This window comes from Rhinoraja longicauda, chromosome 21 (assembly GCF_053455715.1).
Source record: "Rhinoraja longicauda isolate Sanriku21f chromosome 21, sRhiLon1.1, whole genome shotgun sequence".
NCBI lineage: Eukaryota > Metazoa > Chordata > Chondrichthyes > Rajiformes > Arhynchobatidae > Rhinoraja > Rhinoraja longicauda.
In genome coordinates this window covers 30,753,130-30,770,129 of record NC_135973.1, presented here as the reverse complement: position 1 = coordinate 30,770,129, position 17,000 = coordinate 30,753,130, and the positions used below count along the sequence as shown (strand labels likewise).

The 17,000-nt window shown below is 42.1% G+C and overlaps 1 protein-coding gene across 2 annotated transcripts in view; it reads left to right on the top strand.

The window, feature by feature from the left end:
• LOC144603792 (ubinuclein-1-like) overlaps nt 1–11,256 on the top strand; it is a 64,120-nt gene extending 52,864 nt beyond the window's left edge. For both annotated transcript variants that reach the window (XM_078417496.1, XM_078417495.1), the window contains exons 17-18: nt 8,871–8,960; nt 10,843–11,256. In XM_078417496.1, coding sequence (XP_078273622.1) covers nt 8,871–8,960; nt 10,843–10,895 — 143 coding nt within the window. In that variant the 3' untranslated portion in view covers nt 10,896–11,256. The remainder of the gene's footprint in view (nt 1–8,870; nt 8,961–10,842) is intronic.
• Nucleotides 11,257–17,000: the final 5,744 nt, after the last annotated feature.

The following is a 17,000-nucleotide window of genomic DNA, read 5'->3' as shown; positions in this document are numbered from 1 at the left end:
CTCAACAGAGGACAATAACTAGGACATAGATTTGTTAAATGGTAGAAAGATTAGAGAAGTTGAAATATTTCTTCACTGGCTGCATTCAAAAGAGAGTTAGATAGAGCTCTTAGGGCTAGCGGAATCAAGGGATATGGGGAGAAGTCAGGAACGGGGTACTGATTGTAGATCAGCCATGATCACATTGAATGGCGGTGCTGACTCGAAGGGCCAAATGGCCTACTTTTGCACCTACTGTCTAATTTCTAAGTCTTGTTAATCTACGAATGTCAATATACGGGAAGGGTGTAGTATAGATTCACCGGTATGTTACCGTGACTGGAGATCTGGGGTTATCTGTAGAGACGTGGTATGCTGGAACATTTCCCTTGGACTGTAGAAGGCTTGGGTGATTTTATAGAGATATACAGAATCATGAAGGGTATTGATAAGGTGAATGGTCAGTCTTTTGCTCAGGTTATGAGAGTTTAAAACTAGAGGGCACAGATCCAAGGTGAAGGGGAAGATCTAAAAGGAACCTAATGAGCAAATTTTTCTCACACTGCTGAGTATGTGCAACAAGCTCAGAGAAAGCGATCAAAATGGGAACAATTACAGCATGAGAAAGACTGTTACATCATAGGAAACGGGACCAATCCTTGGTCCAAGCTCGGCCAAAGGGCTTATCAAGTCTCTCCTCGTCTCTCAAGCCCTCCAGGCTTGGCAACATCCTTTGAATCTTTTCTGCACACTCTCTAGAGTAATCAGAGAATGTAGGAAGAAACTGCAGATGCTGGTTTAAACTGAAGATAGACACACAAAAAATCTGGTGTAACTCAGCTGGTCAGACAGCATTTCTGGAGAAAAGGAATGGGTGATGTTTCGGGTCGAGTCCCTCCAGAGTGAGAGTCAAGGAAAAGGGAAACTGATATAGAGAGATATGGAAAAGATGAATGAAATATATGCAAAAAAGTAATGTGTGGCAACCAGAACCACATAAATATTCCAGTATCTTGTAGAGCTGCAATGTAATATTCCCATTCTTGTAGTTGATGCCCAATTTATGGTGGCAAATGTGCCATATTAGAAACATAGAAAATAGGTGCAGGAGTCGGCCATTCGAGCCTGCACCGCCATTCAATATGATCATGGCTGATCATCCAACTCAGTATCCCGTACCTGCCTTCTCTCCATACCCCCTGATCCCTTTACCCACAAGGGCCACATCTAAGGGGTATGGGGAGAAGGCAGGAACGGGGTACTGATTGAGAGTGATCAGCCATGATCGCATTGAATGGCGGTGCTGGCTCGAAGGGCTGAATGGCCTACTCCTGCACCTATTGTCTATTGTCTAACTCCCTCTTAAATATAACCAATGAACTGGCCTCAACTACCTTCTGTGGCAGAGAATTCCACAGATTCACCACTCTCTGTGTGAAAAAAAACTTTCTCATCTCGGTCCTAAAAGACTTCCCCCTTATCCTTAAACTGTGACCCCTTGTTCTGGACTTCCCCAACATCGGGAACAATCTTCCTGCATCTAGCCTGTCCAACCCCTTAAGAATTTCGTAAGTTTCTATAAGATCCCCCCTCGATCTTCTAAATTCCAGCGAGTACAAGCCGAGTCTATCCAGTCTTTCTTCATATGAAAGTCCTGCCATCCCAGGAATCAATCTGGTGAACCTTCTCTGTACTCCCTCTATGGCAAGAATGTCTTTCCTCAGATTAGGAGACAAAAACTGTACGCAATACTCCAGGTGTGGTCTCACCAATGCCCTGTACAACTGCAGCAGAACCTCCCTGCTCCTATACTCAAATCCCCTCGCTATGAATGCCAACATACCATTCGCTTTCTTCACTGCCTGCTGCACCTGCATGCCTACTTTCAATGACTGGTGTACCACGACACCCAGGTCTCATTGCATCTCCCCTTCTCCTAATCGGCCACCATTCAGGTAATAGTCTGCTTTCCTGTTCTTGCCACCAAAGTGGATAACCTCACATTTATCCACATTATACTGCATCTGCCATGTCTTTGCCCACTCACCTAACCTATCCAAGCCATGTTGCAGCCTCCTAGCATCCTCCTCACAGCTAACACTGCCACCCAGCTTCGTGTCATCCGCAAACTTGCAGATGTTGCATTCAATTCCCTCGTCCAAATCATTAATATTGCTTTTAGTGTATTGCATTTCATCCTCGCACTTTCAGCAAAGTGGCGCGGCTGGTAGAGCAGCTGTCTTGCAGTGCCAGAGACCCAGGTTCGATCATAACTTTGGGTGTTGCCTGTAGAGTTTGCAAGTGACCACATGTGTTTCTTCTGGGTATCCATGTTTCCTCCCGCGTGCAAATGATTTGCGGGTTTGTAGGTTAACTGGTCCCTGTAAATTGCTCTTAATGTGTAGGGAGTGGATGCAAAAGTGGGATAACGGAGAACTAGTGTCAACAGGTGATCAATAACCGACATGGACTCAGAGGGCCGAAGGCCTGTTTCTATGCTCTTATCTCTAAACTAAATATGGTCTCTATATTTGAGCAACCTAATGCAGATTGGGTGGCCATTTTTCCAACCCACTTTTTTTACTCTTTCAATCTGGCGCCTGTGTTCAACCACCTATATTTGTTGACACTGTCCAATGTAAACTTGAGGAATAGCACCTCATCTTCTGGTTAGGCTTGCTAGATCACTCAAAATTTAATATTAAATGTAACAGCTACTGGTAAACCCTCGACTCCCCCCATTTTTTAAATCCTTGGATCTGCATGCACCATTCTATTTCCGGTCGTTTCTGGAACATTTTGCGCAACTGGTTTTTTTTTAAAGTAATTATCACTTTGCCACCTTGTGGTCGAGCCTATTAGGAAAAGGCAGTTCTGGATTTGGTGATTTGTGATGACCCGGATTTGATTAGGGACCTTAAGGCAAAGGAACCACTAGGAGGTAGTGACCATAATATGATAAAATTCAGAGAGGGAGAAGATGAAATCGGATATGACCGTATTACTGTTGAGTCAAGGTAATGACAGAGGCATGATGGAGGAGCTGGCTAATGTTGATTGGAAAGGGGCCCAAGCAGGAATGACAGTGGAGCAGCAATGACAGGAGTTTCTGGAAGTAATGCGGAAGACACAGGAACGTTTCATTCTAAAGCGGAAGAAAGATTCTAAGGGGATAATGAGGTGACTGGCTGACAAAGGAAGTTAAAGACAGCATAAACCTAATAGAGAAGGCATATAATACAGTATTGCAAAGATTAGTGGAAAGCTAACAGAAGGTAACAAAAAAGGCAATAAGGGGAGAATAGATGAAATATTAAGTTAAGCTGGCCAATAAAATTCATCCGCCAACATTTCCGTCACCTACAACGGGACCCCACCATTGGCCATATCTTCCCATCCCCTCCCCTCTCTGCGTTCCACAGAGACCGTTCCCTCCGTAACTTGGATGAAGGGATTAGATGACTTGGATGAAGGGATTAAAAGTACCATTAGCAAATTTGCAGATGATACTAAGCTGGGGGGTAGTGTGAATTGTGTGGAAGATGCAATAAGGCTGCAGGGTGACTTGGACAGGTTGTGTGAGTGGGCGGATACATGGCAGATGCAGTTTGATGTAGATAGGTGTGAGGTTATTCACTTTGGAAGTAAGAATAGAAAGGTAGATTATTATTTGAATGGTGTCAAGTTAGGAAGAGGGGATGTTCAACGAGATCTGGGTGTCCTAGTGCATCAGTCACTGAAAGGAAGCATGCAGGTACAGCAGGCAGTGAAGAAAGCCAATGGAATGTTGGCCTTCATAACAAGAGGAGTTGAGTATAGGAGCAAAGAGGTCCTTCTACAGTTGTACCAGGCCCTGGTGAGACCGCACCTGGAGTACTGTGTGCAGTTTTGGTCTCCAAATTTGAGGAAGGATATTCTTGCTATTGAGGGCGTGCAGCGTAGGTTCACTAGGTTAATTCCCGGAATGGCGGGACTGTCGTATGTTGAAAGGCTGGAGCAATTAGGCTTGTATAAACTGGAATTTAGAAGGATGAGGGGGGATCTTATTGAAACATATAAGATAATTAGGGGATTGGACACATTAGAGGCAGGAAACATGTTCCCAATGTTGGGGGAGTCCAGAACAAGGGGCCACAGTTTAAGAATAAGGGGTAGGCCATTTAGAACGGAGATGAGGAAGAACTTTTTCAGTCAGAGAGTGGTGAAGGTGTGGAATTCTCTGCCTCAGAAGGCAGTGGAGGCCAGTTCGTTGGATGCTTTCAAGAGAGAGCTGGATAGAGCTCTTAAGGATAGCGGAGTGAGGGGTATGGGAGAAGGCAGGAACGGGGTACTGATTGAGAGTGATCAGCCATGATCGCATTGAATGGCGGTGCTGGCTCGAAGGGCTGAATGGCCTACTCCTGCACCTATTGTCTATTGCAACTCCCTGGTCCACTTGTCCCTTCCTACCCAAACCACCCCATCCCCGGGCACTTTCCCCTGCAACCGCACGAGATGCAACACCTGTCCCTTTGCCTCCCCCCTCAACTCCATCCAAGGACCCAAACAGTCTTTCCAGGTGAGACAGGTTCACCTGCACCTCCTCCAACCTCGTCTATTGTATCCGCTGCTCTAGATGTCAACTTATTTACATCGGCGAAACCAAGCGCAGGCTCGGCGATCGCTTCGCTCAACACCTGCGCTCGGTCAGTGTTGGCCAAACTGATCTCCCGGTGGCCGAGCACTTCAACTCCCCCTCCCATTCCCAGTCTGACCTTTCTGTCATGGACCTCCTGCAGTGCCATAGTGAGGCCCACCGGAAATTGGAGGAACAGCACCTCATATTTTGCCTGGGCAGCTTGCAGCCCAGTGGTATGAACATCGACTTCTCCAACTTTAGATAGTTCCTCTGTCCCTCTTCCCCCCCCCCCCCTCCTTCCCAGATCTCCCTCTATCTTCCTGTCTCCACCTATATTCTTCCTTTGTCCCGCCCCCCTGACATCAGTCTGAAGAAGGGTCTCGACCCAAAACGTCACCCATTCCTTCTCTCCTGAGATGCTGCCTGACCTGCTGAGTTACTCCAGCATTTTGTGAATAAATACCTTGGATTTGTACCAACATCTGCAGTTATTTTCTTATAATAAAATAAGAGGGTAGATTTAGTTTTTTTCAGATGTATAAAAAATAAAAGAGACAGGAATGGACATTGGACCACTGGGAAATGGCGCTGGGGAAGTAGTAATGGGGAATAAAGAAATGACAGATGAATTGAATACTCTTATTGTGTCAATCTTCACAGCGAAAGACACCAGCGTGCCAGAAATTCAAGAGAACAAAGGGTAGAAATTGGAGGAGCAGGTAGTGTAGTGGAAGCATGGAGTCTGCATAAGACTTGGACAGGTTGGCATGAAAAAACAGATGGAATACAGAGTAGCAAAGTCTGGTAGTAAGATAAAGGTGTAGACTATGTTCTAAATGCGGAGAAGATTCAGAAATCTGAGGCACAAAGGTACTGGATTCCCAAAAGATTAATTTGCAAGTTGAATCGGTAGTAAAGAAGGCAAGCAATGTAGGTAAAAACATTCACTTCGAGGACTAGAATATAAAAGCAGGGAATGTAATACGAAGGTGCACTAGTCAGACTGCATTTGGTGCATTGTGAGCAGTTCTGGGCCCCATATCCAAGGAGGGATGTGCTGGCGTTGAAGCGGGTCCCCTGAAGGTTTACAAGAATGATCCCAGGAATGAGTGGGTTGATATGTGATGATTTTCAAAAATAAAGGTCTTTCCAGAGCAGTCATTTTTTATTGTTACTGCAAGCTAAAAAATTACTGTTTCCAAATCATTTTCTTTTAACATGTCCTACTTTATTATAACATTTTTCACTGAACCGACTGTAGACAGTCCCCAGATTATGACCAGATTCTGTACCCGAGAATTGTTGGTATCCTGAACTGTTAGCAAGTTGGAAATGAACAGAAACAGCTGTGATGGAAGAGCAAGCAGATGCGGGAAGAGTGACTGCCAATACAGGAAGAGGGACTGGCTGACTCAGTGAGTGAGTCTGCATGGCTCTACGCTGCTTGACCCAGGCCCGATTAGTTGTGGGAGGTGGCAATGGGGCATGGAATGAAAGCCCGGAGGTAATGCCCCATTCCTATCTGGCCAAAGATGCGTGCACCCCAGCAACAGCCAGCAATAAACAATAGACAATAGGTGCAGGAGGAGGCCATTCGGCCCTTCGAGCCAGCACCGCCATTCAATGTGATCATGGCTGATCATTCTCAATCAGTACCCCGTTCCTGCCTCCTCCCCATACCCCCTGACTCTGCTATCCTTAAGAGCTTTATCCAGCTCTCTCTTGAATGCATTCAGAGAATTGGCCTCCATTGCCTTCTGAGGCAGAGAATTCCACAGACTCACAACTCTGACTGAAAACGTTTTTCCTCATCTCACTTCTAAATGGCCTACCCCATATTCTTAAACTGTGGCCCCTTGTTCTGGACTCCCCCAACATTGGGAACATGTTTCCTGCCTCTAATGTGTCCAACCCCTTAATAATCTTATATGTTTCGATAAGATCCCCTTCCCCATCCATCCTGGCAAGCTCGCAAATGTGGGTTTTGATGTGCAGGTGCCCGTAAGTCAGGCATTAGTAACCTGAGGATTATTACCTACATTACATTGCTACTAAGTAATCTTTGGGTCCGTTATAGCTGTAAATACATTTGTATGACTCTAAGGGAGAACAATGTTGTGTTCTTTAGTGAAGAGCATCATAGTCATACAGCATGGAAACAGACCCTTGAGTCAACTTGCCCATGCCAAACAACATGCCCCATCTACACTAGTCCCACCTGCCTGCGTTTGGCCCATATCCCTCTAAACCTATCCTATCCATGTACCTGTCCAAATGTTTTTTAAGCATTGTGACAGTGCCTGCCCTGGCTGCTCGTTCTAAATACCTACCATCCTTTGTGTTTAAAAAAGAAAGTTGCCTGTCTTTGGGTCTTAATTAAATCTATCCCCCTTCACCTTAAACCTATGTCCTCGTTCTTGATTTCTTCTACTCTGGGTAAAAGATTCTGTGCATTTGCCCCACCTATTCCTCGCATGATCTTGTACACCTCCAAGATCTCCCTTTGTCCTCCTGCATTCCAAGGAATAGCCTGCTCAACCTCTCCTTATAGCCCAGGCCCTCGGGTCCTGGCAACACACTCGAAAATCTTGTCTGCATCTTTTCTAGCTAAACAATATCTTCCCTATTACAGTGTGACCAAAACTGAACCCAATACTCCAAACATGGCCTTGCCAATATCGTGTACAACTGTCAATGATGTCAAAGAACAAGGGGTGATAGAACAACCTGACATAAGTGAAGTGGAAGGGTTCTTGGGAGAAGCTGGGGAGGAAGGGTTCAACTGGAATTGTTGCCATACTGGAGTGGCTGTAAATTCTGACAGTTTTCTGGCTTTGGAAGAGAGATCCTCCTTCTTGGTCAGGAGCAGATTGTCTCAAGCTTAAATTCCAATCCTCATCACCTTAGAAGATCGAGGAGATTTGATATGTCGATGAATACTCTATTGAATTTCTACAGGTGTATTGTAGAGAGTATACTTGTTTGATTGTATCACTGTCTGGTTTGGCAGCCCAAATTTTGCCTTTAAAATCGGAGCCAAATAACATCCTGGTCTCCCTCTCATTTTGTTACTGAGGTGAGGTTGCAAAAGGTGAAGGTGGTTTAGGATCCTAAAAACCGTAACCACCAGATTCAAGAACAACTTCTCAGCAACCTTCAGGCTCTAGAACTGTACTCAACGCCAACCTCGACAGCCATGATCTGCCATGGATTGTCTTTTTGCTTGCACTATTATGATTACCTGGTATTACAGTTGTTAATTTATTGTATTTTGATTATTATTGGTGTTTTATTGCATTTATGGGCCTGTTAAAGCTGCAGCAGGTATAAATGTAATTGTTGAATTGTCGGTATTTATGACAATTAAACACTCTTAATTCTCTTGACTCATCTTTAAAGAACAGGCATTCCTGAAAGGCGAATGCTGTGTTTTGAGTGAGGGCTAAAATATGAGAACTGCAGACGTGGTGTATTTTATTTCTTTCAGCCACTCTCTACCTTCCAGTTATCACAATTTTTGTTTTGGGGGTTCAGGCGTAGACCTTATGCAGAAAATGTTCTTTTGCTGCACCTGATTTATCTCAGCCTCAGCTCTGTTGTGGGCATTGTGGTGAGCCTTTGCTCATGTGTACATTGAAATTAAAACTCTGCATCTGTGTCGAAATAGGAATTGCCAGTATGGTTAAACTTTATTTTGCATGCTTATTAATCTTTGCTGTCAATTAGGATATTTAAAGGCACAAATAGAAGGTATTGTAGCCTTCCATATGCTCTGCCTAGTTGCTGGTGATGGTTCTGAGAACCCTGAAAACATGCATCCAGAGATCCACAGAAATAAAATTGGTTTTGCGCTATGTTTTGAGTATGTTGACAAGTGATGGGGCTGGTGGCTAAATGAAATATCTTCGCCAATAAAGTGGCTGGCATCTGAGAAGAAGTAAAGGTTTGACATTACACTACTGTACGAAATGATCATAAATTCTCTGAAAATCCTGTGTCGAAATGCATTGGGGAGCTATGAAAAATGCTTAAAAATTAAATATGTAATGGTTGAATGTCCTTTGCTTCCTATCTGATTTTGATTTGCTTCTCAATTGTGCCATTGATACACTGTGCACAGTGGGTGGCATGTCTTTGCTTTTACTTCTTTTAAGCTGATTTTTGTATTATGGCAGGTGGCTGCTAAAAACAATCAATAAGCTGCATGCTGTAGTGTTCAGTGATGTGGCTTTCCATTCTCACCAACTGGCTTTTCTCTCTGCCCTTCCTCTAGGTATTTTTGCTGGCTTACACTCTACCCCACACCAAGCAGTGCAGCTTCCACATGCAGTGTTGCCCACCCACATACAGCAGTCTCTCCAAGGTAATGTAGCATGTGACTTGTGTCTCTTTTACGTACTGAATCTGAGAGCAGTATTTTGCTAATGCTTGCAATAAAACATGGTAAATTTGTACCACCAGCATTATAAATATATTCATTTTATTATTGTAAACTTTGGACTGGTGTTCCTATCACATTAAACAACATATTTGATAAATAACCGATTGAGGAACTGGAGCACCAATGTAACTGCTATCTGAGCCATTATTTAGTCCAAACTTTAGAATAAATCATCAATTATTATTCCTATTAATGAATTAATTATTATCTGAGCTATTTATTGGCCCAAACTTTAGAATACATTATTCATTTATCAATTAATGTGCATGATTAGCACACTGCCCACTATTTGTGGGTTAGATCTAATTTGCATTGAAGTTTGATACGGTGCATCTTGCACTTCTGTTTGTAAATCAGCAAGTATCTTGAGTAGAGTAATGTGACCTGAAAAAGTCTGACTGTTGGATTACTGCAAATCGCTATTTGATCCAACTCTTCGGTCGAACATTGGTCACATACATAATTTTTTAGTGACATTCATGGGTTGAACTTCTGAGAAATATAAATTGAGTTAATTTTCGAGGAACTTAGACCTATGGCTACGGGGTAATTAGAGTTGCTCAATTTGAAGGATAAAGCTTCACCCATCCACCACTTGCACAACCACAGAGAAGGTTACAGCAGAGAAGGAGGACTTTCACCTAACAATTCCATGCTCGCTGAGAGAGCAGTCAATTAGTCTCACAGACCTGCCCTCTTCCCATTGCCTTCCAAATCTTCTCAGTCAGCACTACTCGAGCAATCGGTATTCGATACCGATCTCTGGTTTGCATATTCCTCTTCCTCTTGATCTACATATGTGAAACTTCGGACTTTGCATCCTGAAGTTGCTTTCTCAATCCGCCTCACCTCTGTTAGTAAGAATATTAGCTTCAATAGTTGTACGATGAGCTATTAAGAGTACTGAATTCTTTTAAATTAACTTTGTGGCAAGAACTGACTTGTAAATGTTTCTTATCCATAACATTTTGAAGTCGATTTGAATAATTGAGAGATTAATTTGAAATCTTGCATTTTCTATTCGAGATGAAGCCTTATTTCACTTCATATGGCAAGTAATAGACATGCTGAACATCATGTGGAGTGTAAGCAGAATTACTATAATCTTGAGGCATGGAAGAGAAAATTGATTATCCTTCTCGGTTCTGATTTCCGACCCTACCTAATTCAGTGTTCGAGCTTGAGTGTAAATAATGACTATTGGCCAAAATAGCCCATGGAATTGTACCTCGAGCAAGAAATTGGCTGAGGAGAAAGGAAAAATGTGAGAAATATTGGGTGGTTTAGGAAAATAACTGCAGATGCTGGTACAAATCGAAGGTATCGCAAAATGCTGGAGTAACTCAGCAGGTCAGGTAGCATCTAGGAGAGAGGGTATCACAAAATGCTGGAGTAACTCAGCAGGTCAGGTAGCATCTAGGAGAGAGGGAATAGGTATCACAAAATGCTGGAGTAACTCAGCGGGTCAGGTAGCATCAAAGAGAGAGGCTGAAGAAGGGTCTCGACCCAAAACATCACCCATTCCCTCTCTCCTAGATGCTGCCTGATCTGCTGAGTTACTCCAGCATTTTGTGATACCTTCGGGTGGTGGAGGATGGTGGATTGGCATTGCATCTAACAGTGATGTTAGCTGATTTAGAAGCCAGGTAATGAATTATAATGGAGGTGTGATTGAGCTGTTTCTCCAAGAAATTATAATCTTAATTAGCCCCCAAAGGTTTTCGACCTCTATTTGCAGAATTTGTATTTTCCTGATTTCAATCAGATATTGACACTCGCTGAATGTATTTTTCTTCAAATTCAGATGGCAATAAAATCCACGGGGAGACTTCCAGCATGCAACGTAAAATGCAATGACCTCTGGCACAAAGCAGTTGAATGAAGCTGATGTATCGTCAGTGGTGTCGCAGTAGACATCAAAGGGAATGGCCAACCTGTGCGAGCTGCAAGGCTAAATGGCCAACTCTGCATTTTCTTTTATCTAATGATTAATTGTGCCCTTTAATGTTGGGGCAAGGGGAATGTGGTTGAAATTGAATACCTTTGAGACTGACAGGTGGAAAGGACTTGTTACAGCAGCAGAGTAATGATAGCTGGAGGACATCAAGTTGGTTTAGAAGTATGTATAGGAAGATAACTGCAGATGCTGGTACAAATCGAAGGTATCACAAAATGCTGGAGTAACTCAGCAGGTCAGGCAGCATCTCAGGAGAGAAGGAATGGGTGAGGTTTTGGGTCGAGACCCGAAACGTCACCCATTCCTTCTCTCCTGAGATGCTGCCTGACCTGCTGAGTTACTCCAGCTTTTTGTGATAAGTTGGTTTAGAATGTGCTTAGATTCAAAGTGTATTGAAAAGTATCTTCCACTGAATGCCTATGCAAGAACATTTTTAGTACTGACATGGTAATGAAAGACATTAGAGCAAAATTTGTATGTGGTGCATTCCAGAGATATAAGGCAGCTAGAAATTTTACTTTCAATATTTTGTTCATTCATTACATAGGTTATCCTGTACTCAGCAGCAGACTTAATTAAAGCATTTATAATTTGTCCAGGCAGCAACTTGGAATCTGTGCTGACAGAAAGAACACTGTTTACCTGAAACGTAGGCACATGATCGTGTGAGGTTGGATCTTTCTTGTGGATAATTACTCTCTTTATGGAGGTAGGGTAAACAGACCAATGCTAGTTTCAAGATAAGCTATATAGAAAAAGGTATTGCCCCAATAGACACAGCCACTACTCTAATAGTTATCTGTTTCAAGGAAATTCGAGTTCCATTTTGAGTGGATTTTTCAGCATTGTGCATTGGATCAATTTTTAAAAAATGTTAAATTACTATTTATTGCCTGTAACAGTGAATTGTTTTCAAGGAGTATTTTTACATTGTACTCTTCAGCTGTGTTGATGCACTAACAAGGCCTAAGACTCTTGAGCCACTTTTCTGTGTGCTGTGCATCTGGCACAACAAAAAATGGAATCTATGAACCGTAACAAGTTATTTAGAGATAGATGAGAAAAAGACTGATTTTAAATAGTTTGCATTCGAAACCAGCTGAGTTAGCCACCTAAATAGCAACTTGTTAGTGACTACCACTGATCACAATGGTCTGGTGCATAATAGTTTTTTAAAAAGCTATTAATCTCAAGTACCCCTTGGAGCTTCTCATTTTATTGGGAACCTAGGACTAAATGCGGTTTCATGGTCTGTCTTGTAAAATCCCTGTCAAATATAATTTGTTTAGTAATACAAGTATAGACAGTATTGTAGCAGATGCTGGTCATACAATTGCAGTGCCTTTCCTTCTAATGCAGAACATGGGAAGTGTGAGCAGAGGTTTCATGTATTCTTAATCCTTGTACAACACTTTTTTTAAAATGCAAAATAAAATACAGGATTTGGGAAGTAATTTGTTTCTTTAAAAAAAAAATTCACCTGCAGTTCGAAATTTGGCATAATCTAGTTTATTAAAAAGAACCATGTCGGCAGAGAAGCCAAAGATTTTTTTCAATAAAGATGACGTAAGCTTGTGGAACATGGTCATGGGCCGATGGTTTGAAACTTGTTTTGGACATTTTCATAAGATTTTTAACAAAATGGCATTTAATTTCTGGAGTGCTTCAGTCATATTTAATGCTATGGGTGACTCACAGGCATGACAAATGTTCTACAGAAACTCAGGACTTGAAAATTGCTGGATCTGATTTTTGTGTTAATGAAGTTTAGCTCTACTTGAAATTGTATAATCATTCTCAAACTCTAAATTGTGATTGTGCTAGTAAGTTCAATTTGTTTGAATGAAAATAGACATTACTTTGAATGATGGTGCTTCATTGTATATTATTTTTGAGAGTTGTGTGTATTTGCTGCAGGACAAAGGGTTGGTTGTTTCTGTTGCACACGGATATGTCAATAAACTAGAAAATTTTGGAGAAAATTGTCTTTTATCCATTTCTCTCAGCATTTCCTGTGACCCCAGATTATAGTTTCCCCTGCGAGGGATACAGCCTCCTATCTACTCTGCCAATTTTGCCTATTGCACTGAGATATCATTTTGTTCTGCCACAAAGGATATCTGCCTGGAGAAGTAGCACCAGATTAAGTTTGTGACAAGAAAACCTGATAAATCCCAAGGACAAGATGATTTGCATCCCAAATCCTAAAGGAGGTGACAATAAACATTGTCAAAGCTTCCTGCATAGGGTGGTGTATCTCTGGACTTCCCTCGCATTAAGTTTGCTCAAAAGGGAGAAATAGATATTAGGTGACTCACAGATATTGCGATTGTGCTGTAAATTGCTCTTGAATTTTAAAAAAATTAGCAGTGATCTTGATGAATACCAAAGCAAGTTTGAAGTAGCAACTGGTCCTAATGTGTTCTTAAGCTCATATTATTTAATCTTTCATCACGGGACAACTCTCCCACATTTAGTGAACTCCACGATATCACCTTATTAAACAGCAACACCTTATTGTTCTGTCTCCTCACACTTACTATAAAGGTTAACTGCTAAATGCTGCCCTTATTTTACCAGCAGATTAACGTGCTCCAGCTCGTAAGGATATACTGATACTACTGAATACTGACAATAATTTCTCCTTATCCTGCTCGCCACATTTTTGCTCCATCTGCTACCTAATTGCCTATTCAATTTATCTGCCAACATTGCAAATATGGATGGGGAGAGGATGTTTCCACTAGTGGGAGAGTCTGGGATCAGAGGTCCTAGCCTCAGAATTAAAGGATATTCCTTTAGGAAGGTGATGAGGAATTTCTTGTCAGTGGGTGGAGAATCTAGAATTCATTACCACAGAAGGCTGTGGAGGCCAAGTCAATGGATATTTTTAAGGCAGAGATAGATTCATGATTAGTACGGATGTCAGGGGTTATGGGGAGAAGACAGGAGAATGAGGTTGAGAGGGGAAGATAGATCAGCTATGATTGAATGGTGGAGTAGACCTGATGGGCCGAATGGCCTAATTCTGCTCCTATCACTTATGAAATATCACTTTGCAGACCTGCTGCTTACATTCCCATCCAATTTTTTAATCCCGATTACAAACCAGAGTACATTTCTTGCTATATTTTCTCATTTTGAGTATAGATTGAAAATGGATGAAACCCCTAGCAGTGTTCTTTATGGTACCTGCTAGCTATACTTTGCCAACCTGAAAATATCTTTTTTAAGTAGAGACATGTAACTGCAGGTGCTGGTTTACATAAAAGACACAGTGCTGGAGTAACTCAGTGGGTCAAGCTGCAGCTCTGGAGAACATGGATAGGTGATGTTTTTGGTTGGTGCCCTCTTTTTTTTCTCAATTACAGCAATTGTCTTTATGGGGAAAGCTGGAATTTAATGCATATTGCTAATTTCCCGGAGGTTTGCTTTCTTGAACAACTGCAGATATTCAGGTGAGGCTTCTAAAGACCAATGGGTAAAGATCTAAAAGTCAAACCAAGTGATGATGGGTTTGGAATATCAGGTGGTGTTGTTCACATGCATCTGCTGACTGTTCTTGGCAATAGATATAGCAAATTTCCATGATGCCTTTGGAGTAGAGATGGCAAGTAGCAAGTGCGTTTTATCTATAGTATTCACTGGAGATATTCAGTGCTGGTAATGGAGGAAGTTTAGGATGCCAGTCAGCTGGATATTGTTGAGTTGCTTGAGTGTCGAGCCTGCAATCATTCATTCATCTCAATCTTGCACCATGTAGGAGTGGAAAAGCTTTGGTATGTCATAAGCAAGGTGATTCATTGCAGGATCCACACTGACCTATTCTTGACTTAGAATTTATGTGGTATGTCCTGTTGATATTCTGATCAATAATATCATCCATGATATTGATGGGGAGAGATTCAGTGATGGTAATATGATTGCAGTCAATGAAAGGGGATTAGACTCTTCTCAAAGATGACTGGCATTTATCAATTTGTGCATCATATCAGCCCAGTCCATCCTTGATGGTTTCCAGGTCTTCTTGCAGGCAGGCATAGGCTGCTTCATTTACTGAGAACTTACAAAGTGAATTGAACATTGTACAATCATCAACACACTGCTTTGTCGTGTGGATAGAAGACAAAACCAGGACCATGTCTCTGGACAAGCATTGAGATTGAGGTCCTAATATTCTTCCCACTAGCAAGCCCTACAGTCTTCTTCACCAGCAAATGGATGCATTCTACTTCCAAATGGGCACACTGGCAGTGTCATTAGCCTGCCTGCTGGAGGCCAGCCACTTTGGCCAGCTGTCCACCATCTCTGGAGGACTTGGATAGGTGATGTTTCAGATCAGGACCTTCTTCAGACTCTGGAGCCTGAAGAAGAACCCTATCCTGAAACATCAGTTTTGTATTCTACAAGGAGACAAAGTTGTTGCATCAAATACTATACTTTTTAAAAAGTGAGTGACTTGAAATGACTGTCAGGGAAATTGCAATGTTCAATGAAAATGGGAATCCAATTTCATGTGCTGATTAAACTTCAAACCTAATGTTAATTTGCACCCACATTGCTATGGAATGCAAGTCTCAAAAGCTTTAACTGAATGTTGAAGCCTAATTTTATTTTGCCAGGCCATAGTGGAGAATTTCCACACAACATTATCGAAGTGTTCCACACAATCTTATCGAAACGTATAAGATTATTAAGGAGTTGGACACGTTAGAGGCAGAAAACATGTTCCCAATGTTGGGGGAGTCCAGAACCAGGGGCCACAGTTTAAAAAAAAAAAAGGGTAGGCCATTTAGAACGGAGATGAGGAAAAAACGTTTTCACTCAGAGTTGTAAATCTGTGGAATTGTCTGCCTCAGAAGGCAGTGGAGGCCATTTCTCTGAATGCATTCAAGAGAGAGCTAGAGCTCTTAAGGATAGCGGAGTCAGGGGAGAAGGCAGGGGCTCGAAGGGCCGAATAGCCTACCCCTGCACCTATTGTCTATAGCATTCTCATGCTGTGTCCCACAGATATCATCTATTCTTCCAGACCACGTCTTGCATTTCTCCTACAAATCCATGGAAATTATAGTATTTGCAGCTGCATCAGACTGCGTGAGAAGCAGAACTTACACCTCTTTGTAACTGCAAAGATGGACATGTGGAACTAGGACTGGTGGGGGTATTCCCTTCCCAATTAATAGGTCCTACCTGTACCATGCACAACATCTTCAATGATTATAGACTTTGTTTTCCTGGATGTTAGGTACATTCTTAAGGCATCTTTGGCCCCTGTAACTAATGCTGAAACAACTATTCAGGTTGAGGCAGAGCTAGCCTTGTGGTGCCATCTGGTGGCCGGGCCACTGGTTAATCAAACCCTCGTTCATCATGTGGTAAGAGGCCCGTGACTGGGGACGGCAGCGAGGAGTTCAGGAGGGTGCCCAGCTGCAGCGGCCCGCAGTTACTCTGGGCTCAACAACACTGCTATTGTTTTGGATTTCTTTTTGTTTAATAAAGCTTTTTCTTGAGTTCACAACGTGTGACTGGCTTTAGTCTCTTCCATTCAAGGCCCACACCCATTCTTACGAGCACAAGCACATTACAGTGAAAAGACGATTGATACTGCCTGTTGCAAGAGCAGCCACCAACATGAATTGTAAACTGTGCCACAACCAGCATTCCTTGTGCAAGGCGTGTGTGCACAGGGGAAGAAAAGCTCGCACAATGAAAGTTGGAATTTCTGGTTCTTTGTTAATCAATAATTATCATTTTTAGCAAAGAAAATGAAGGACTCATTTTATAATGACCATTTTTTTTAATTTCTCTAATATAAACATATCCTTGAAATTTATTCTAATCCATGAAAAGATGCCACAAATGTAAATAGTCAAAGCTAAGAAATATACTAACTGTAATGAATTCATGCAGTTATGAATTATTTTAGTGAATACAGTTCCATTTTGTTAAAAGAGAAATCACCCAAACTTGATTTTATAAAAATGATTACAATATTGCTTGAAACG